At 45.7% G+C, this 20,940-nt stretch overlaps 8 protein-coding genes across 10 annotated transcripts; 5 read left to right on the top strand and 3 right to left on the bottom strand.

Annotated features, from left to right (window-relative positions):
* Nucleotides 1–26: 26 nt before the first annotated feature.
* Nucleotides 27–559, bottom strand: LOC117584821 (protein PET117 homolog, mitochondrial). The gene is made up of 2 exons (XM_034273945.1): nt 379–559; nt 27–314 (listed from the first exon to the last, which is right to left on the bottom strand). The coding sequence occupies exons 1-2, from the start codon at nt 468–470 to the stop codon at nt 83–85; spliced, it is 324 nt and encodes a 107-aa protein (XP_034129836.1). The 5' UTR covers nt 471–559; the 3' UTR covers nt 27–82.
* Nucleotides 560–2,982: 2,423 nt separating this feature from the next.
* LOC117584820 (androgen-induced gene 1 protein) lies at nt 2,983–9,572 on the top strand. 3 transcript variants are annotated; one of them, XM_034273943.1, is made up of 3 exons: nt 2,983–3,188; nt 8,508–8,728; nt 8,787–9,572. In XM_034273943.1, exons 1-3 carry the CDS (start codon nt 2,991–2,993, stop codon nt 9,109–9,111), a joined length of 744 nt encoding a protein of 247 aa, XP_034129834.1. In that variant the 5' UTR covers nt 2,983–2,990; the 3' UTR covers nt 9,112–9,572. The 3 variants fall into 3 exon arrangements, with proteins under 3 accessions (XP_034129834.1, XP_034129835.1, XP_034129833.1); XM_034273944.1 differs by lacking the exon at nt 2,983–3,188 and adding an exon at nt 6,859–7,078; XM_034273942.1 differs by lacking the exon at nt 2,983–3,188 and adding an exon at nt 8,014–8,268.
* Nucleotides 4,667–6,721, top strand: LOC117584817 (protein amnionless). Its single transcript, XM_034273938.1, has one exon. It carries the CDS (start codon nt 4,885–4,887, stop codon nt 6,436–6,438), a length of 1,554 nt encoding a protein of 517 aa, XP_034129829.1. The 5' UTR covers nt 4,667–4,884; the 3' UTR covers nt 6,439–6,721.
* Nucleotides 9,573–9,771: 199 nt separating the features above from the next.
* LOC117584819 (androgen-induced gene 1 protein) lies at nt 9,772–10,809 on the top strand. Its single transcript, XM_034273941.1, has 2 exons — nt 9,772–10,314; nt 10,370–10,809. Exons 1-2 carry the CDS (start codon nt 9,821–9,823, stop codon nt 10,704–10,706), a joined length of 831 nt encoding a protein of 276 aa, XP_034129832.1. The 5' UTR covers nt 9,772–9,820; the 3' UTR covers nt 10,707–10,809.
* LOC117584816 (protein smoothened) lies at nt 10,716–14,930 on the bottom strand. The gene is made up of 6 exons (XM_034273937.1): nt 14,621–14,930; nt 14,153–14,558; nt 13,599–14,080; nt 12,914–13,534; nt 12,688–12,858; nt 10,716–12,619 (listed from the first exon to the last, which is right to left on the bottom strand). The coding sequence occupies exons 1-6, from the start codon at nt 14,626–14,628 to the stop codon at nt 11,152–11,154; spliced, it is 3,156 nt and encodes a 1,051-aa protein (XP_034129828.1). The 5' UTR covers nt 14,629–14,930; the 3' UTR covers nt 10,716–11,151.
* Nucleotides 14,931–15,646: 716 nt separating this feature from the next.
* On the top strand, nt 15,647–17,986 carry LOC117584802. The gene is made up of 4 exons (XM_034273921.1): nt 15,647–15,918; nt 16,012–16,173; nt 16,237–17,436; nt 17,495–17,986. The coding sequence occupies exons 1-4, from the start codon at nt 15,765–15,767 to the stop codon at nt 17,797–17,799; spliced, it is 1,821 nt and encodes a 606-aa protein (XP_034129812.1). The 5' UTR covers nt 15,647–15,764; the 3' UTR covers nt 17,800–17,986.
* LOC117584806 lies at nt 17,887–18,773 on the bottom strand. The gene has a single exon (XM_034273924.1). It carries the CDS (start codon nt 18,699–18,701, stop codon nt 18,027–18,029), a length of 675 nt encoding a protein of 224 aa, XP_034129815.1. The 5' UTR covers nt 18,702–18,773; the 3' UTR covers nt 17,887–18,026.
* A 51-nt stretch (nt 18,774–18,824) lies between these two features.
* Nucleotides 18,825–20,735, top strand: LOC117584803 (protein mushroom body miniature). Its single transcript, XM_034273922.1, has 2 exons — nt 18,825–19,987; nt 20,058–20,735. Exons 1-2 carry the CDS (start codon nt 18,911–18,913, stop codon nt 20,619–20,621), a joined length of 1,641 nt encoding a protein of 546 aa, XP_034129813.1. The 5' UTR covers nt 18,825–18,910; the 3' UTR covers nt 20,622–20,735.
* The last annotated feature ends 205 nt before the right edge of the window (nt 20,736–20,940 follow it).

Genomic DNA, 20,940 nt, shown 5'->3' with positions numbered 1-20,940 from the left:
GCCAAATCAAAAGTGCACCAAAAATGTTGCAATGTCTTCCGTATCGTCTACTTTGTACTTAAACGTTGAACAATTTTGTGGTTTAAACTGAATCTGTGCTTGATGGCTCCTTATCACTAGCCTTGAGATTGGTTGCAGGGCTCTTGGGCTGTTGCACCGGCTGCGATTGTGACTGAGACTGGGACGGTGCGGAGGCCTCCAGCGCCTTCAATTGCTTTGTCATGTCAATTTGTTGCTGCAGCGTGTATCGGTTCTCGTGTTTGCGTCGCTGCTGCTGCTCTACGTCGCGTATAACACCCTCGTGCAGTTTCAGGCTGGAGTGCAGTTCATTGAGTTTAGTTTCATTCAGCTAAGGCAAACACATTCTACTCCACTTACCGGTCTTCGGATTGTTTATAGTGGACATAACCTATTATGGCACTGGAAACGGTCACCGCCAGGCCCAGTGTAATCTTTGAAGTCAGCGACATGTTCAGTTTGCTACCTAATTATTTGATTTGCAAAGCCAATACTTGCAATTTCGTTTTCTGATAATATTTCGAGCAGTCCAAATTTATAAGTGATAATTACGACATTATTTTGAAAGAAAAACCATAGCAATATCGATAAGATATACCGTAAAACCCTCAAAAATACACCGTAAATATACCGTAATCTTAAATCATATTCCTCGATTTTGATGTTCTTTTTTATATTACCAGCTTGCAAAGACTTTAAATAGTGAAACAATAATTTAATCCGTTTGACGTATTGTAAATACTAATTTGTTTCACAAATTTGTATTTAAATTTTTCATTAAAATCGTCCTTCTGGAAGCAAGAGAACTACAGTATGTAAATGTATGTAAAGTATTAAAAGAAACATATATATTATCTGATAACATTGAAATATTAAAAAAATAGGAAATTATATTGTTTTCTTAAAGGGAAAGGGAACAGCTCGGAGTGGTTTGGGGGGCAGTTCTCCTATCTTTACAATATAATTGGGGCTAGACGCCGGCTTATACATTGTAATTAATCATTTCTTTTGCTAAGGAACACCGGATAATGATGAAAAAAATCATTATCGTCCAACTAATTACCGATTTCTTTGATTTTATTTCTTTTCTTTTATTTTTATTTACTCTCACCTATAACAGATGGACTTACTTTCTACTCCTAGAGGCCAACCTTCACCGAGCACTATTCCTCGACTTTGATCTTCTATTTGATATTACTAGCGAGTTAGAAGTCTCAGCGCTAAAACTATAATTTTATCCGAGTAGGCTATCAGTTCTACATAAGGCTAGTTTATATGACTTCCACTTCTTAGAATATTTCCTAATTAAGTTTAAGAAAGTCAACCAACAAAAACAGCATAAGTGGGAGTGAGTAGGAATGGATTGCTACGTATTTTGACAATTTGTTGCTTGTCAACCGGTAGATGTAGTATATTATGTGCACTTGTATACGCTATTTGCATAAAATTATATTAAAATTTTATTTTCAAAGCTGCTTTCAAACATGAATAATAAGCTTATCTTAGATTGACAAGCTCTTACCCTTCTCACATGCTTGCTGTGTACCTATTGACATAGATACATTCTCGATGTCTATGATCTGAAAATTTTCGCTGAGATAGATCTCCAACACAGATTGACTTGTTAGTGCCTGAGTTTCCAAAATGTCCTCTATTTAACGATATCCTTCCCACTAGGGGTACTAAATGTTGCTTATTCCTTCCAAAATGTTGGGCAGCATGTTGCTGGCCAAGGGACAAGTGAAAAACATGAGTATGGGAGTTTCGATACCCTATATTCTTGTGGTGCTATTGTAGGAAAAACTTTTAACTGAACTCCACTTTCATTGGTGCTAATTTTACATATTTATTTTGATTAATCCAACTCCATTTAAGCACCGATACCTTCTGTTTATAAGTGCAGAAAAATACCAGAACTAATACCTCTAAAATCCGACTAGCTAGCAATCGAAGGGCATACATATATCGAATTTGCGCGCACTGCCATCAACTATTCAAACTGGAAATGTCACTGCCTTTGCTTTTTTCTTATCTCTTGCTTTGACGCAATGACTAAAATATTATCTAAATATAGTGGATATACTGTTGTTATCGTGTTTGCGGATTTCATGTGCTGATATGGCTGCATGATGCTCCCCCGTTCTGTTTGTCTGCTGAGGAAATCAAACTTACGAGCTGCAATAGTATGCGGCCCCCGTGGTTGCGATTCATTCAGATGATTGGCCATTAACAAATGTGGCCCAACGCACAAAGAAAGGGCCCAGGCACGCAGCTCCCCAATTCGGGACATGCGCACGACCAACAAAAGAAAAGGAATAATGAAACCAAAGCCAAAAAGCCGAAACCAAAACCGAAACAGAAACAGAAACAGAAGCAACAGCACAAGTACAACCACACAACACAACGGGTAGGGGCCAATGCGGCGTATGGGTTACATTTAGCCAGGTCCACAATGCGACTCCAGTTTTACTCACGTTCAGTTCACGTTCAGTAGTGCCGCCGACACGAAGAGGAGAACAACACCACCAACAGGGGGGATACAAATAAGTGAATTCCAGATACAAAATAAATATTTTACGTGCGTGCGTTTTGCTTTTGGCTTACTTGTGATTTGTTTAGAGTAGAAATCAAAATTAAAGCAATCAACAATTGTGTGCTTAATGGCACATAAAACACCATTAAGTTATTAACATACAAAATAAACACTTGCAAAGCCACAGGGAACTTCAATTTGTGTGTTGTGTCTTAAGAACGATAGTTTTTTGTGGATTTAAATATTTATGTCAGTGACGCAAATATTGATTTAAATTTGTGCGCGCTTTGGCCTGACTTGACGGCACGAACTTGTACCCCACACACACAGAGCAGAGGGCAAGAAGCCGCTTTTTATGTTTGTTTTATTCATGCAAAAAGCAAACTGACAAATTGATGTTTCCCCCTCCCCACTTTGGCTTTCGTTTATAGTTGTCAGGATGACCAAGGTGGAGCTATACAAGTCGCGTTTATTTGTGACAATCATACACCTATGTGCCCTGGGCCAATTCGCTTATGGCCTCTACTATAGCCACTTTGAGATCCAACGCAGCTACAAGCTCAAGACCACAGCGAGTCGTCGCCTGGTGCCGGACTCTCTGCCGCAGAAGGTTAAATTTCTGTCCTACTGGTGTCTGGTGAGTCGATTTATGGATCATTTATATAGCCCCATTTCACTCTTACATACATATATTATGGGCATTAAAAAAGCGACGGAAATGCGGCCAGCTTTTGGTTATTTCAAGTGTGCAGAATGAAAATTATTATTATTATTTGTGCCTCCACCATTTATGTCTGCCATATGTTTATTTGTTTGTCTGCTCATTGAGGTTGTATTCAAGTTGTATTCTGCCACTCCCCACTCTGCCTCTTTGTGCTCGTTGCATTTCGATTGCACTTTTCGATGTATCTTCTGCGAAATGATTTCTTTCTCCTCTTTGCCACAATATTTATTTGCTCAGATGAACCAACAGATTTATGGTACTGACGAATGCCAGACCAGTTTATCCCATGGTGCCTCCAAGGTATTTACAAATCGTTAAAATTGTTTAGAAAATCGATCGGTTATTGCACATTTCTCACTTCTTTCTCACTTGGCCACCAAGTGGCTGGACTGTGCTCTCCGTCTGTCATCGGGGAAAGGCAATTATTTAGCCGAAATTTCTTGTACAAAAATCGTTTATTCAGGAATGATATTCGGGCGGCACACGTTTTGGTTATAAATAATAAAAACAATTGCGGTTTTTTCTGCCCGGAAAGTTGTTGTACTCTTAGTTTATTGTTGAACGACCTTGCCTGCCCTTGATTAATCTCCTCCGCCTCCTGCCTCTCTCTTTCAACGCTTTGATCTTGTGAGCATAAAGTGCTTCATATCGAAAGATCTGTGCACCCACATACTATGTATATATGTGTATTCCTTGGCAAATTGCTTTTATGTAGTCGCACGAGCATTACCATTACCATCCGGTTCGAAACTTTTTTAGCTGCTGCTCGTACTATATTTTTTTGGAGCATTCCAATGGCTTCCGTCAAGCGCCTCCGTAAATGCTAGACGAACGAACGAATAATTGTTTATATCAGCGCAATCAAAATAAAAAAAAAGGCTTCAACTATTCTGTGCGAAACAATTGCATTGTTGGAGCAAAAAGTGATCTAAGATATGTATTTTTCTATGTACATGGAACATATGTACAGACATGTACATAGATATGTTTGCGGATTGCTGGTGTTGGTTCGTTTTTGTGTTGTTTTCCAACGATTTATTAGTCTGATATTTATAAAGCGAATTTATGGATTCAGGCATGTTTGCGAAGGATGTGAAAAGTCGACTCATTTTGCTCTCAGAATTTGTATAAACTATGTGATGAGAGTTTAAGTTTTAACATAATTCGTCTCTAATCTACAACCCATAAAAACGGATTACTTAAGATCTTAATACGTGGAGTTTGGAGTTGGCATTTCGGATTAGAAGTTCTCTCTGCCTTCCTTCCATAGGTACACATATATTCCCCAGGAAATCTCCTATAAAATATGCTTTCAATTCATAACCACTCCTTGCACCTGCACAAACCCCCTTAAAATATGTGCTATACCCGTTCCTACGCATACCCTACGACAATCGATTTTGTTTGGATGTGCCTGTCCCATTGGTTTAGTTTATTTGCTCTCGCTGAAAGGTTTCGATCTTGATTGCCACATCAGTCTGTACCTACATATTCCGTCTGGAATGGGTGGGGGGGAACGTTCTCGTGATATCTAAATAAACGCCCCCAAAAATACACGCTCGAAATTGTGGCAACAAAATTCAGTTGAAACTTCCATTCTGTTGGCATCATGTGGTGGTCGGTGTTGCTCTGGATCTGCCAAGTGGCCTCAGCCACCAAGTGGTACAGCGGTGGAGCAGACTTCAACAGTCCCAGCGCCTGGCTGGATGAGTACATGCCCTGTCCGCAGGATTTGGTGGTGTTTCCCACACACTTTCCGGCCATTCTGCCACTGCCAGAGAGCATCTCCGTTGATGGTTTGGTTTTGCCCAGGGATGGGGCCATCCTAATAGCCGAGGAGTCCACCATAACCTTTGGCTCTCCAAGGAACTCCAAGTGTGACAGTGATGAGAGGAAGGCCCACCTGAAGCCACCCAAGTCAAGCAAATGGTTTGACCCACAGACCTGGAAGTGGGCGGATCTCTCGAAGAGTGGATCCTCCCCCGTGCCGGAGCTGGAGCGGGTGCCCTGCGACGATGAGCAGGTTATTGTCAAGGGCAATGCTGCACTAGCCTTTGATCTTGAGAATGTGCAGCACCTACGGCTGGGTCAGCTGATCCTCGCTGGCTCCTCCATCTCAAAGTTCTACTTGGAGCAGCTCTTAGCTCGAGATTTGGGCAAATTTCTCTTCCACAATGCTCGGGATGTTCAGGTGGAGTACTATCGCGGTGAGTTGTGTGGCTGCCACAAGGACTTTGACCGCCTCCTCGAGCCCGTCTGCCACAATGTCCAGGAGCAGTGCGAGGCGCCGCATTGCCTGTCGCCAGTGCGTCCCTTTGGCTCCTGTTGCCTCATCTGTGGCGCAGTCCTCACAATGCCCCGTCAGCACTGCTCCGAGGAGGATCGCCGCACTCTGCTGGCGGAACTCAATCTAGTGTTGGTGGAGCAGCAGCTGGAGGATAAGATTCAACTGCATGTGGATCACGTAAGCACCGAGCAGTATGGCAGTTTCCTGCAGGCCATTGTCACAGATCGAGGCGGCTACAGCCAGCGGAGTGTCGAGTTCGTGCAGTTCCTCACCGAGCATCGCAATCGGAGCAGCTTTCTGGCCAAGCAGCTGGGCGTGGAGCTGAAGGCATCCGGTCGTCCCCACAATCCGAATGTCAGCTTTGCCTCCGTTCTCCTCATTCTCTTCTGCATGGCCCTGGTGGGCGTTGTGAGTGTCATCATTTTGGCCCACTTTATGCCCGAGAATCCCCACCTGAATCGCATTCCCCAGTGGATACACGATCCACGTCGCTGGCGCTGGCGTTGGCATCACTTGAGTGTCCGACTGCGCCGCAATCCGCTCTTCAATCGCTTCGAGAATGCCGCAGCTGGTGGCGGCCACAATGATGAGGCTGTCGGTGCTGCTGGCTCTGGTGTGGATCGTGTCACTGTCATGGGCTACGATCCCGGCAGCGATGAGGTGCGTGAGAGATCCTTTGACAATCCCATGTTCGAGCAGGGGCCACCAGCGGACAGTCCCAAAGAGTCCCAAGATCGGCCAGAGTTGATGGCTGCTCCTCCTGCCGTGGAGACCGGTGATCTGGACAGCTGCAGTGGCAGTGTGGAGGAGCAGGAGCTGACCGAAATCAATTTGGAGTCATCCGAGGGCGAAACCGATGAGGAGGCGGAAATCTAACTTTTATTTTTATTTATAAGCATGACATAACCTCACATCGAATCAATTATGAGCGACCAATCGATAAGTTACAACAAAAAAAAGTCCTTTAATGACGCAGCCACGCTTTTAGTTGAGTTGGCCTTGCCCCTTGACCTTCAGCGGGGCACTCAATGGAATCGATAGTTGCCGTTAGTTGCGAACAGCTATTGTCATAAATAAATGTTCAAATCTATTCATAGATGGCACCACTTTTGCCTCTCTTTAGCCAGATTAAAGCACTGCTCTCTAGTTATCAATTTAACTTCTGTCAGTTCATACTTTGTACCACGGCTGCGGTGGCGACAGATAAGCACACGCACACCCTAACCTTATCAGTACGAATACATACATACATACTTCTGCAACTGATGTTAGTAGCTGGACTGGGGCCGCTAATCAGTACGTATCTGACATTCGAAAGTTTAACATGGCCAAACCCAAGACAAAGTCGAAGAGCAAAGGCTCCACATCACCGGGTTTCAATAGGGCGGTGCAATTAGTGCTGCATTTAACGGCCGTGCTGCAGTTCAGCTATGGCGTATACATCTTCCACAACATTCAGATGCCCAATACGGTTCCCTTTGCCGGAAAATTCAAGTTCCTAACGTTTATTTGTGCGGTAAGCAAAATATATTTGATCAGATATATTCCTTAGTCGGTTAAAATTGTAGTTTTAGTGCTGAGAGCCCTAACAAGCTGGTAGTATTACATGGAATATCAAATTCGGGTAATATGATTTCCTATTAGCAAAAAGGCCGTTACCCCATTGTTGATTAGGGGGTTCTAGTACATACTCGAAAATAAATTTTTTGTTTTTTACTGAAGTTGTTCGTCTGTTTAAATGTAGGGGTATTATGTGGGTTAATTTTGCTTATCGTATATCGGTATTTAGTATTCCGTTTTTAATTTACCCTTATAGTTTTTACATTACCTGGCAAATAGTCCAATAAAAGGAATAATTTCGATATATTAAAATGAGTTAAATGTTCTTGGTTTTGCGGTAAATTTACGGTATACGACATAGATCGTCGGAGTCAAAAAATACTTTACCCATGACTTTATTGAAAATTAAATCATTTTACTGAAATTAATAAATTGATTACTTAATATTTGCGCTCTTTTGGCAATAATGGACGTTTGGCAAACCATTTGCATTGTTGGCAAATGCCAAATGCATTCTCAATTCAACTACCAGCTCTTTTTGTTACTCTTTTATTTACAGTTTAAATTTTCAACTGCCACTGCAGTACACATGTTCAAAAAAAAAAACAGCTGATTTGTATGCCTGTGTTAGTTACGTTCCACGCAAAAAAGAAAAAATAGATGGCAAATTTTTGGTGCTGGATACCCGCCTTTAAAAACGCGCAAAAATTGATTTCAGTGATCTGAAAAGTAAACTGACGTGATATTATCGACCACTTTCGAGACTTTAAACCATCGATAGGGAGCTAGTTCGATAGTGTCCAACCATCGACAGTACCGATAGTACCATCGATAGTTCTCCACCTAATTTATCCCAAATTATTTATACTTCCATTCATTCCTACTTGTTTTTCGTTTGCGATTTGTTGTGTGTTGTGTAAAAATCAATTAACTGCCTGAGAGATGATCCCAGCAGTTAGAGCAAACTCCGTTTATATTGGCGTGTATGGGGCTCTGAGGACCCTGCTGCACCTAACGGCCGCCGTACAGTTCACCTATGGCATATACTATGATTATTCTTATGTGGAGTTCCCCACAACAGAGCCTGAGATGAGGATGCATCATCCGTTTGGTGGGAAGTTTAAATATCTGACATTTTTGGATGCGGTAAGGCAGCACAGCAACATCCCATGCAAACAAATTACAGCTTAAAGTTCAGTTGGTAACTCGCTTTGAATCTAATCTGAAAACGATTGGATAATGCGCTTACACGCAACCGTGATTGGGGGAAGTAATTCCTTCCACTCCACTCAACAGAACAACCCTTCGACTGTAGTTATTACACACACACGCCACATATATTTACGTATCTGTCTGACCACCCATTTCCCTTTACCCACTTACAGATAATTCAGGCTCTCTACTATATCGTTTCGCTCGTCAATGATTTTGTGGGCACAAATGAGCTGGCACCCAAGCGGCCCCCTGCCATTCGCCAGTTCAAGGACTGGCTGATGGCCACCCTCGCCTTCCCCGTGGCTCTCAATGTGGGTGTCACCTTTTGGGCGCTGTATGCCATCGACCGTGAACTCGTCTTCCCCAAGGTCTTGGACGCCGTCTTTCCCAGGTGAGTTAAAGCTGCGTTTTCGTTCTACGCACACTTAATAAATTAATTTCTGTTGCAGCTGGCTCAACCATATACTCCACACCAATATTGTTGTCTTCATTGTCCTGGAGCTGTTTACCTCATATCGCGCCTATCCCAAACGCAGCAAGGGCCTAACCGGCCTCACCATCTTCATGGGCTCCTACTTGGTGTGGATTCACATTGTCAAGCATTATTCCGGTGTCTGGGTGTATCCGGTGTTGGAGGTGCTGCAGCTGCCGCAGCGCATTGTCTTCTTTGTGGCGGTGATTGGCTTCACATTGGTTCTCTACCTGGTCGGCGAGTTCTTGAACAATACCGTGTGGGCCAAGGAAGTGAAGCTGGCCAAGCGCAAGTCCAACTAGGCTGTTAGGCTGTGCCTATGCTTGATGGGCGGTCGACGTTGTGTAGTAGTCACGTTTAATTAGTAACTATATACAAAGAAGTCATTCGCTTATACATATATTTTACATACCTATTAAAATGTGAAAATTAATGAAGTCTAGAGATGAAAAAACCAAAACACAACTTGCTAATGATATTCTATTCTTAATAAGAATTACATTCATTATTGTATTTCGAAGCAGACACACAAATTGTTGAGATTAATAGTCGTAGAAGGCCTCCTGCGAGTTCAATGCAAGACAAGTTCTCTTTTTCTCTTATCGGTTTTAAATAGTTGGATCGTTAAGTGGAAAATTTGCCTTTTCAAATTGAAACAAAACCTCATATCAAGGCACATCAAAAAACACTTTGAATACCTGCGTTAAATCCTGTAATTTCAAAAATATAAAATAATAGTACGAGTATCATAATAAAGTCGAAACACTCTGGTTTAATGTATTAGGGGTTTGAAAATGGGCGCTCAAAATGTACAGTTATTTGTTATCTGTTTCAAAGCGGTATAATTTTTTTTGTTTGTTTGTGTAATTAGATGTGCGGGGGTGAGGTAAGGTAAGGTGCGAGCCGAGCCGAGCCCCAACAAACAGCTGACCGCAGCAAGGTATATTGCTCGGAAGGTGGTGGCCCCCATTAATCCGAAAATCAAATCAAACACAGCAAACGTTTTGAATAATGACCAAAAGCAAAAAACAATTACGTGAATTGCACAGCGCAAAGGAAGCCGCTCAGGCCACCAATGACCGGCTAGACACTTGCAACGATGCCTACACAAGCGGCGCCTTCAAGTACCTGCGACTTCTTGTGCACGCGCTGGCAGCGGCACAATTCTCGTATGGCATTTATTATCACTACTTCCGTGTGCACTGGCCCAAGGACCTGCAGGACGAGGAGGAGCTGAAGACACGCTGGGGCGGCAAGTTCAAGTATCTGACATTCCTGGACGTCATATTGCAGGCCCTCTACCACAGTCTGGCCTTGCTCAACGATCTTTTTGGCGACAATACCGTCAACGTGGCCTCAAAGTCCAAGCTGCGGTCTGTCCGCGATTATGTGTTCTCGGCCCTGGCCTTTCCCGTGGCCCACAATGTTTGCATCTCGTTCTGGGTCATTTATATGTGGGATCGCGAGCTCATCTTTCCCTCAGCGTTGGACGCCATATTTCCAAGGCAAGTGCAATTATATTAATTACTTCTACGTGCCGCTAAAAACTTCCTTTTGCAGCTGGCTAAACCATGTGGTACATACGAATGTGGCCCTACTGGCTGTAATGGACATGTTTACGTGCTTCCGTCGCTACCCCAGCCGCCTGGCCGGCGTCACGGGCAACATTTCGTTCATTCTGCTGTACATTATTTGGCTGCACATCGTACGCTACTTCAGCGGCGAGTGGGTTTATCCCATTCTGGAGGTGTTACCCATGCCGCTGCGCTACCTGTTCCTGGTCCTTTTGGTGGGCTTCAATCTCGTTTGCTACTTGCTGGGCGAGTACTGCAACAGCGTGGTCTGGGCTCAGGAGTTTAAGCTGCTGCAGCGGCAGCAAAAGATCAAACAGGGCTAGGACTTAAAATGGATTTAAAATCGTTTTATTAGTCACACACAAAAAAACATATGAGATATTTTGTAAACGTTGTAAAGGCACTTTTTTGTAATACTCGTAAAAATTTGTGTTCCAATATTCGTTGTGTTGTGCGTTGAGCAAAGAGGCTGCTGCTCCACATATAATCTATAATCTATAGTCTAGTCTGTTTCAGGAAACATCATTTACATTCAGAGACACAGAGGATATATATTGTTGAACTTAGCTTGCTAAATGGGTTGAGATTTGTATGACCTAATCTATGAGTATTAATTCGTAAAATCGCTTAATTCTGCTCAATAAAACAATAATCGGACTTGTCCGACGCGCTTGTGGCATCCCCAAGGAAGATGCACACAAATATTCGAATAGTTTTTCGAAACTTAAGTAAATGCATTGGGTTGAGTATTGTTCTGAGCCAGTCTTACTATTTGGATGGGAGCAGCAACATTTTCAGCTTATCCGATTCGCTCATAAATGTGGGCTCGCCCCTGTGATGTCGCTGGCCGTTGTGGCCCAGCAGGGAGTGCATCTCGGTGGCGGCTTCCTCGTCGTTGCGCTGACGACTGGCCGCATTCAGCAGTCGCATTGCCTGCTGCAGCTCCTCGTTGCCATACGAGGGTATATTGAGGTTGGCAATCTCGAAGGGAGTGGCCTGAATGCCCACATCGCAGCTGGTCTTGCTGTTGCGCGAATGCGGCTTGCCCATCGACATGCCCGAATAGGAACTGTGCATCAGACTGCCAACATCCAGAGCCACATCCAGCTCCACTGAGGAGCAGCTGAGCGAGTCGTCCCGCACATAGTCACGCTTAAAGTCCATTTGCAGCAAGTCAGTCAGGCCATTGCTGATGTTTTTGGCATGATGATGCGACTTGGGCGGGTCCTTCCGTGACTTCCGCGACTGACGACTCCGCGTGGAGTTGCGCGAGTGACGATTTCCATTTGATTCGTTAGATTTTTGCACGTTCTTGATGAAATTCTCCAGAGCCACCTGCTTGCTGTTCGGCAGCTCCTCAATCTTTGGCCCTTTCCTCACTTCCTCATCATCGTCGTCGTCCTCGCTGAGCTCCTGCTTGACCACCACGTTGAGGTCTTGGATTTTCATGGAAGCGCGTGAGTTCTCCTCCTCGGAGGATGTGGTCATGTCCTGATTCTGCAGAAAGGGAAAGATAAATTCGCCATTCTTTTGCAGAAACTCATTCAGAATCGAGGGATCCAGTCCGGCATTGGCCGTGCGCCGCTTCATGGAGCTGTAGTTGTGCTGCTTCTTGGTGCTGTGGGCGAACACGCCCACTTTGTGACTAGCATTTGGATAGGTTGTCTTCTTCAGGGCAATAACCTGAGACTCCACGGAAGTGCTGCTCTCCCTTCTCCCTCCTGCAGTGCTGTACTTGCTGCTCCTGCCCGTGGCGGCGGCAATGTAATCTCTCCGCCGCTGTGTGCGCTTGTTGCTCGAGGAGGTGCCATGTTTGCCCCGGCTACGCGATGCCACTTTGGTCTTCATTTCGGCAATCTTCACGGACACCTGAGAGTCCACCGAATTGCGTCGTGACTCCACCGAAACGTGTCGCACACTCACACTGATCTCCGAGTCCAGCGAGTTCTTGCGCGGTCCCTGGCTGGAGGAGTTGGCTGTGGCAGCGCCCGTGAGCGCCATGCGACGCTTAACGCACTGCGGCAGATAATGCACCCAAGTGGAACTAATCTCATTCGTCTCGGAGGAGTTCAGATCGTTGACATCAAAGTTAAGGCCCACAGGATCGGTGTGGGTATTGTACAGCGTTATGGACAGCCTGCCCTTGTCCTCGAAGTCCTTGCGCTTGGCCCACGTCTGGGCAATGACCTTGTGCTTGGGCATTTTGACCTCCTCGACGACCTCCTTGCCGCACTTTCTACACAGAAACCAAAAAAGTGTTCAAACTAACATTTCAAAAGCAAACAAAACAAAAGATAAACTTACTTTCTGATATAACGTTTCCAGGTCTCAATGGACGATGGTGTCCAGCACCAGGTGGACATGACAATCCCAGAACTGAAGAGGCACAACAAGTGCAGCTGCAGCACACCCACGCTGGGACGATTCTCAATGCGACAGGAGCTCTTCTCCTCAAAGACGGAAGTTATTTTGCAGCTGCAACAGAGAGAGATTAGAACAAGAATCGAAGAAATAATGAACCATTGCTCACATTATAAACTCCCTGAAACTTGCAGCCCACTCCTCGGCATGCCGGAACTCCGTTACATGGCAGGCAATGGCCACCAGAATGAAGACCAAGGTGAGCAGCGCACAGATGCCCATGCGCATGATGATCAAGTGGATTTTGTTGCTGGCCGATGTTGATTTAATGTCATTGGCAAAATGCTTCAGTCCGAAGAGCATCACCATGCCGCGCGTTATGAAGTAGCCGCCAATGAGAATGACACCGCAGAGCGGTCCCAGCAGCAGGCCAGCCCTCATCGAATGATTGATGTAGCCCACAAAACAGATGCCAACAATGCTATTGCCATCCACCTCGCTGAAGGCCATCGTAGTGATTGTCAACACGAGGGGCAGCGACCAGGCGACCAAATGAAAGTAAGAGCCCTTCTTGTCGATGCGATCTTGCACATGGCCCATGGCGCGCCAGTGCCAGGCATACGTGAGGAACACAAACCAGACCATGCCGGCCGTCAGGAAGTAGTACACCAGCACAAAGATCACAATGCACGAGAGATTCTCGCCAGCGGTGGGCTCTGAATGGCGCAAAGTGCCATCCTTGCGACAGACAATATCCTCGCGGGAGCCGGAAGTGAATTGCAAGAGCCAGCTGGGGATAGAGAGACAGAAATTAGACTCCTGTCGAGCCAGAATGAGGTCCAAAGTGAACTCACCCAATGCAGGCAATAAGGAAGCATAAATTTATGTAAAATACAATCACAGCCGGATACTTGTTGGCATTCTGCCAGTCGATGAAGAAAGTGGCCACCACAAACAAATTGGAGACCAGGCACAGCGTGCCCGCCCATCCAATCAGCTTGTGGATCTGCCGATGCTCATCGTCCGTGTACAGAGGATCCTTGCAGCGCACACCACAGCCCTCGATGTCCGGATAATAGCTGGCCGCAGTCTCGGCCGGCACCAGTGGACTCAGGCACTGGCCGGTTACATTGAATTTCATTCCCCGAGCACCGTTTGTGCATTTCGTTGGAAAAAGCGTTTCGTTGCAGCGCAGGAATTTCGGGAAAAACGTTGTGTTGTATAGAATGCGGCAGGGTTCCAGAGTAATCCGGCACATTTCATACGATGGCAGGTAGACCATGTCCTGGCCGTTGATTTTCTCGCATTTCGGCTTGAAAACAGCGCACAAAAATGGCTATACATGGGAGTGGGAGGGAAAGGTGTTAAAATAAATCAAATTCAACAATTTCAACTGCGAATTACGTACCTGAATAACCGCCCAACATTTTGGTACATGCCGCAGAGCGTAGTAATCGTTGAGCTTCTCGTTGAGCTCTTTCTCGGTGTGAAAATCTGTTAAATCGAGGCTACTCAATTCATAGGGCAATTTGGACCCAAAGCAGGTACTCGTGAGATTTGTGGTGGCATAGCAGCGGCCTCGTCGCACACACTGAATGTGGCGACTATCCAGCCCATCGAACCAGGGCTTATCATCCTTGCCTTTCTTTCCATACAGACGATAATTGAGAGTGCCATTGATGAGCTCCAGTTCCACGTCCACTTGCTTGACACTGCCCGGCGTGGTGCTGCCATACTTAGAAAGGCTGCCTGTCGTCGATCGGACGCAAATGGAGGCCACCCACAGGCAAATGATTGACAGCTCCCAGCAATCCCTGAGGTGCGGGGAGGGTGAACTATTAAATGGTTTCATATAAACCATTAGATATTTACTTACATTTGCATAATGCCTTCCGTGTGTGTCGAGAGTCGGGGGATTAATATTCGCTAATAATACATCCAATTGCAGCCAGCTTTTTGTGAATATCAATTGGCCCCAAGCGGCAGCCGCTCCTTGTTTGGGAGCCACTTGGCGGATAGAATTGCTGGGCGGAGCTCCTTCAAAGCATTGTGCGGATGATTTCGTTATATTCGAGTCCTCCCTCGAAATGGCCTGGTTCAAAGAATATTTTGAATTGATTAAAAATATGGAACCAAAGAGAAAAACAAAAAAAAAACGCGACTCCGCGGCCGAGAATTGAGAACAGTGTGACCGCGGAAATATTGAAAAAATATACAGCAAAAGCCTTAAGAATATACCTTATCATTTAAGGAATATACCGTAAATATACCGTCATAATAATCGTATTCCTCGATTTTTATGTTTTACTTGATATTACTAGCTAGTTAGCAGTTTCAGCACTAAAACTATATTTTTATCTAATTTATCAATCAATTTTTAACAAGATTTGCTAGTTTTCGTTACTTCCTTTTATGGGAATGCTTCCAAATTAAGTTTAAAACTAAAAAGTCAACCAACAAAGATAGCATAAAACCACTTTAATGGACACCCGAATTGAAATATTGATATCAATATATCGATAAATATTTATGCACGCACAAATAATCATCAAGGTATAGTAGAACAAGCGTGGTGAGGTGAGGTGCGGAGGGTTGTCCAACACTAAAACGACAACTTTATTATTTTGCTATTTTTGGTTGGTTCACATTTTTAAGTTTCAACTTAATTTGAGAACATTCCAATAAAAGGAAGTCGTGAAAACATGCCGAGCTTGTGCAGAATTTATTGATAAACCGGACAAAATTATAGCTCAGCGCAGAGAGTCCTAACTTGCTACAATTATTATATAGAACATCAAAATCGGTGAAAATGATTTAAGATCTTCGGTGTATTTACGTCATAATTTTAAAATGAGAAGGTATACTTTGGTATTTTTTTGAAGGTTTTATGTCGCTAATTCCGTGGTCACACTGCATCCATCCCTACACCGCTTCGTTTTTATTTCACGGTCCAACAAAAATACAAAAAGAAAGGGCGCTTGGAGGCTTGGTTCTGAATTGAATTATCCAAAATACAAGCCATGGACGTTGCTACAGCAGTGCCCCAGCACACTGCGAACGAAGTGAAGCCCCAGGCAGCAAGCCAGCCGCCGGCCCCGGCGGTCGCAAAGGCAACAAACGAAAATGGTGTACAAACAGGAGGAGCAAAAAAATCAGAAACTAAAACTGGCTCTGGTGCGTACCCGCTGCCCGGATATGCTAAAACGCTAATGGATGGGATCGGTTGTGTGTGCACAACAACTAATTTCTTGTTTACTCTCAATGCAGAATCAACACATTCACATTCCAATATGGTGGCTGAAAAAGTGGAGGAGAAATCTAAGGTCGAATTGTCCACTGAGAAAGTATTGATTACCATATGCAGTGCCGATCGCAAGACCAAGAAGACCTTCATGTCCTTGCCCTCGAGAAAGGATGTGATCGACAAGGGTAAGTAGTGAAATCTTTTGTTGGCAATTTCTTCAATTTACTGAAAATTAATTAATTTATTAGCGCACAAGTATGGCCTGATGGGCCACACCATTGTCCTGGAGACCAACGGTTGCGAGATTTGCGAGGATGAGGTCCTCCTGTTTGCAGCCAAGGAGAAGATTTTGTTAATGCTGCTGGCCGAATCGGATGAATATGTTATTCTGCCTCCGCCCTCGCCACTGAGCCGATCGGAGCGTGCTGGCAGCTCGGTGGATCCCAGCTTCTATGCCAACAACAGTATTGTATCGAATGCCAATGACTCGACCGTCTCTAACGACGAGACTCTGTCGCTGGCCAGCGTTACGCCCAGCAATTCGAAAACGTCGGCGCTGTTCAAAGAATTCTCGATACCTTGGAACAAGGTACCCAACGACATAATGAAATTGCTGAGAGGAAAGAGCAGCCTGGGCAAGCGCCTGAACACCTTTGGCAATATCCTTGTGGAGGCATTGCGGGAACGCTCTGTGCATATACCCATAAAGGTGTTTCGGCAAGTGGCCCAGCAGGCGGCCGACAAGTACCCAGACTCGCTGATGGAAAAGGATCGCGAGGGCCAACTGCTGGCCACCACGCCCCAGTCGCTCATCTCGAAAATGATCAATCGCAACAATGCCCTGAACAGGCCACAGAAGCGAGCCAGCGGCTCCAGCAACTCGGGCAACTTTGAGATACACATCACCAGCAAGAAGCGCAAGTCCAGTGTGGGCGGCAGCTCAGCGCCCAATGGCGATGCTAAAGCACTGGCAGCCAGCCGGGATCTGGAGGAAAAGAAGGAGCTGCTCATCTCTAGCTACCGCGGCAGCACCACTGTCGAGCCAGCCACCATAACGGAGTACATGAAGGAATGCTTCCCGCTGCAGCGCGCGTTCTTCAACAACAGCGAAAAGATACCAGACATCACATCCATCAAGGACAACTGGCCGTATATCTTTAACAAGGAGCTGCTGTACCAGCACTTTGAGCTGCTCATGTCAATCGACCCGCGGGTGCTAGAGAAGCGCTTGACTGGCGAAAAGGAGCGCATATTCAGGGTCTTCAAGGCTTCGAAGAACAAGAAGATCAGTGCCCTGGAGGAGAGCAATGCCAATTTGTTGCGTGGCCTGGCCTACCATTTCAACGAGGATCCCGATTACATATTCAAGCAGCTCGACAAGGGCCCCTATCCCAAAGACGTGCTGCAGCAAATGAATCCAACAAATGCCCCCTGGGTGGCTCTAGTCAGTGAGTATAACAAACATTAGCCAAACCGAAAGCAAAGGACTAAGTAAATCTATTGCAGATACGCCCATGACGACAGCCGATGGTGTGGAAGCGCAGTGTGAGGCCATGGTTTATATTGAGGGCCAGATAATGGCCCAATTTACCGCCAATGATGGCGATCTGCCCGACATAATTGCCCAATTGATCTGCTACTATTATACCTTCAACATGATGTACCCCAAGGAAGCCAATCAAACACTCGAATTTATGGTCCTCTACTTTCTGCAGCATGCCCCCGAGCAGGCGCGCAGCTCCAAAAAGCCACTCACGACCAACAGCAAATTCAATCAGCTAATCGCCAAGTTGGCCAATGCAAATGGCTGAAAATGCATAATCTCGCATCAGCAGCAGCCGCATCAATCTCCACTTCCGCAATCTCTGGAAGCCTCTCTGCATGGAGTACACGGAGTCTCATTTTGTTTAGTTTATTTATTATTTTTGCAGACCTATTCCACATGTATTTGTACCACTATGTCTAAGATTTACATAAAGCGTGTAGTAATGTTGTGTATACATTTCTGATTTTGTCCCCCAACCCACACACGCCACGACTAATATTCAATGCTCTGCTTCTGGAATGGGTTGTTCCTCATGGCATCCGTCAACTCCTTTTTCGGCTTGACCTTCTGCACCCTTGCTTTCTGCTGCACTGGAGCCGGATGTGCTGGCGCCTTCACGCCATTTCTGGTCAGATCTGCGATGGCAGTTTTTAGGCTCGCTTTCCGACTGGCCATGGAAACGCCGAGCGTCAGCTTTCTGCGATAGAAATCGCGTTCCTTGAAGGTAAAGTTCTCGGTGTTGGTTGGCAATTCTCCCTTGGACCGATCGCACTCTTCAAATGTGGACTTTCCAGTCGGCATCGCAGGCTGTTTCTTATTCTTTCCCTTCTTTTTTTTGGACGGAGTGGGTTCATCTTCAAAGGATTCCCACGTGGTTGTCTCGTTGCGCGTAGCCTCGATTATGCTTCGCCTGTGGTTCTGCTCCCGTTGCCTTCGGAACTCCTTCGCCTTCTCACTGTCCGCATCCAGTCGGTTTGCGTAGCCCGCCTCCGCAGCATCGTCTATAATATCGCTCTTCACATGTTGCCATGGTTGGGCTGTCTCCTCGGGATCGGGAAGGGGTGCCGGTGCCCTGTTGCGTACAAACGGAGCGGGCTTGAACTTCTTCTTGCCCCATGATTTGGTGCGATTCTGCAGCATCTGTTTGTGGTGGTCAGGTTTCCCCATTTTCCCCAAATTCTTGAGTTTGATTTTGAACGTGTGTTTACTTGACAGAACAATAGAGAAGGGGCTGGGGATAGAAGAACGTTTCACTCGATATTTCAATAGCAAAGTCTATCGATACTTTGTTAGCATCGACCATCTCCAAGCAGCACAACACGTGCGCCGGTGGTATATATGGTAGACGAATATTTTCAATCTGCCACTTTAAGAGTATGCAAAACGGACAAGGACATTCCAGCTCGAATCACCCAGTCCAGGACAAGTATCATTTTTTCTCCGGTGCCCCACAAAACCCAGCCATGCGCAGCCGTGGAGGCCGTGGCGATCGTTTCAACAGGCAGAACGGCGGAAATGCGGACAGACAAGGGAATGGACACCACAACAATATGAATCAAGGACGTGGACGTGCCCGCGGCCGTGGGCGTGGCGGTGGCCGTGATGGGGACCACTCTGATTCGTTTTCCAAATTCCGAGACCCTCATCAGCAGCCAGACCAAAGCAATGGATTGCATAGAGCAAACAATGGAGGAGGAGGCAGTGTCGACAGTCGTAGGAATCGCAGATCTCGTGATTCGAGAGGTGATAATCGCAGAGGCGGTCGTAACGGTAGCTGGGGTGCCGCCCCACAGGAGCCCATACCTAATGCTGTCTTCTACTACGATCCTAACGTACCACAGCCACCAGTGATGGGCGGTGGCTTGGAGGTGCCACTGCTGCCCGAGACTACCATGAACTACCTTCCGTTAGCGGCAGAAGCACCTGCAGAGCCGCCTGTCATCGAAGCGAAACCGACAGTGCCACCTGCTGGCGTTAACATCAAGAAGGAGAAGAAAGAATCGCGAGCTGTGACGCCTGCACCGAAGCCTGTCGAAAAGCCAGCAGAGAGCAGCGAGGAGAGCTCTTCTAGCAGCTCTGACGAAAGCGTAGAGCCTGGTGAAGTGGTCAAAGCGCAAGCTGTGAAAACGAAGGTTGAGACACCAGCGGCCAAGGCACCTGCTTCCTCTTCGTCTTCCTCATCTTCCGAGAGTTCTGACACTGACAGTGATGAGAGTCCGCCGCCAGCTAAAAGCAAAGCTGCTTCAAAAGAGAAGGATGCGAGTGGCAAGACATCTAAGAAAATGAAGAAAAGCCTATCCCAGGAGGATGTAATTTGCCTGGGCACTCAGAAGCGACACTACACCATAACCGATGAGGAAAGCAGCGGGGAGGACGAGGATGAGCAGAAGAAATCCAGCAAAAATAAAAGCAAGCAAAAACCCGACACTGGCTGTGCAATTTGTGACAAGAAGGTAAGAGCCGCCTCCTGCTTTAGTTGCAGAAAAATTTTGTTTATTTTGTTTGCGTTCTTATTTCCCACAGGGCCACACATCCTTCGAGTGCCAGATGATCTGCAGGAACTGCTCGGCCCAGTATCATGGCCTGAAGGACTGTCCAAAGCCACCGAACTTGAACATTGCTCTGCAGTCATATTTGGAGTACACCATGCAGCAGATGGCCGTGTTCAATGTGGAGCAGCAACGTTTTGCCGTGCCAGCACTGGCAACCGCCACCCTCTCGTCCACGCCTGTCAAGTCGAAGAAGGAGAAAAAGACTCCCAAGAAGACCAAGAAAACGCCACAGAAGAAAATGAAGCTGGAGGCCGCCGATGATGACGATGACGACGATGATGACGATGATGACGACGAAGACGACGACGACAATGAGGAGGCAAGCGAGAGCGATAGCGAAGATTCTGAACCATCCAGTGATGAACCAGCGCCCGTCTCTAAGCAAAAGCGAAAGCGGAATACAAAGCAGACAAATCCTCAAACTGCCACAAATTTACCACCACAAGCGTTTCCATTTCCCATTATGGCTGCTGGCGCACCTTACAGCTCCATGATGTATCCATATGGGGCGCCCTTTAGCTTTCCTAAACAATAATAAGAGTTACAATAGTTGGAAGTAGTTTTTTAATCTGTTGTATAAATGATTTTGGGGCATATTCCCGCCACCGTGCTGTAAAAATCTTCAAAAATACAAGCAATGATCCATTTATATATCTGAAAATCATCTATATGTGTGCTAAATTGCTCTCAAGAAATCTGTTGGAGTCAATCTGTGTTGAAGTTCTCAATTTGGCAAGTAGATACTGAGAATGTATTTAGATCAGCTTGGAAAAAATAATTTTAATATTCATTAATAAAAAGAGGAAATTTTGTCTTTTGAACAATCTTGAAAGTCGATACTATCGATAGTGAAC

Source organism: Drosophila guanche, unplaced genomic scaffold (genome assembly GCF_900245975.1).
Source record: "Drosophila guanche unplaced genomic scaffold, DGUA_6, whole genome shotgun sequence".
Lineage (NCBI taxonomy): Eukaryota > Metazoa > Arthropoda > Insecta > Diptera > Drosophilidae > Drosophila > Drosophila guanche.
The sequence above is the reverse complement of the archived record's forward strand: the minus strand, read 5'-3'. Positions and strand labels throughout refer to the sequence as shown.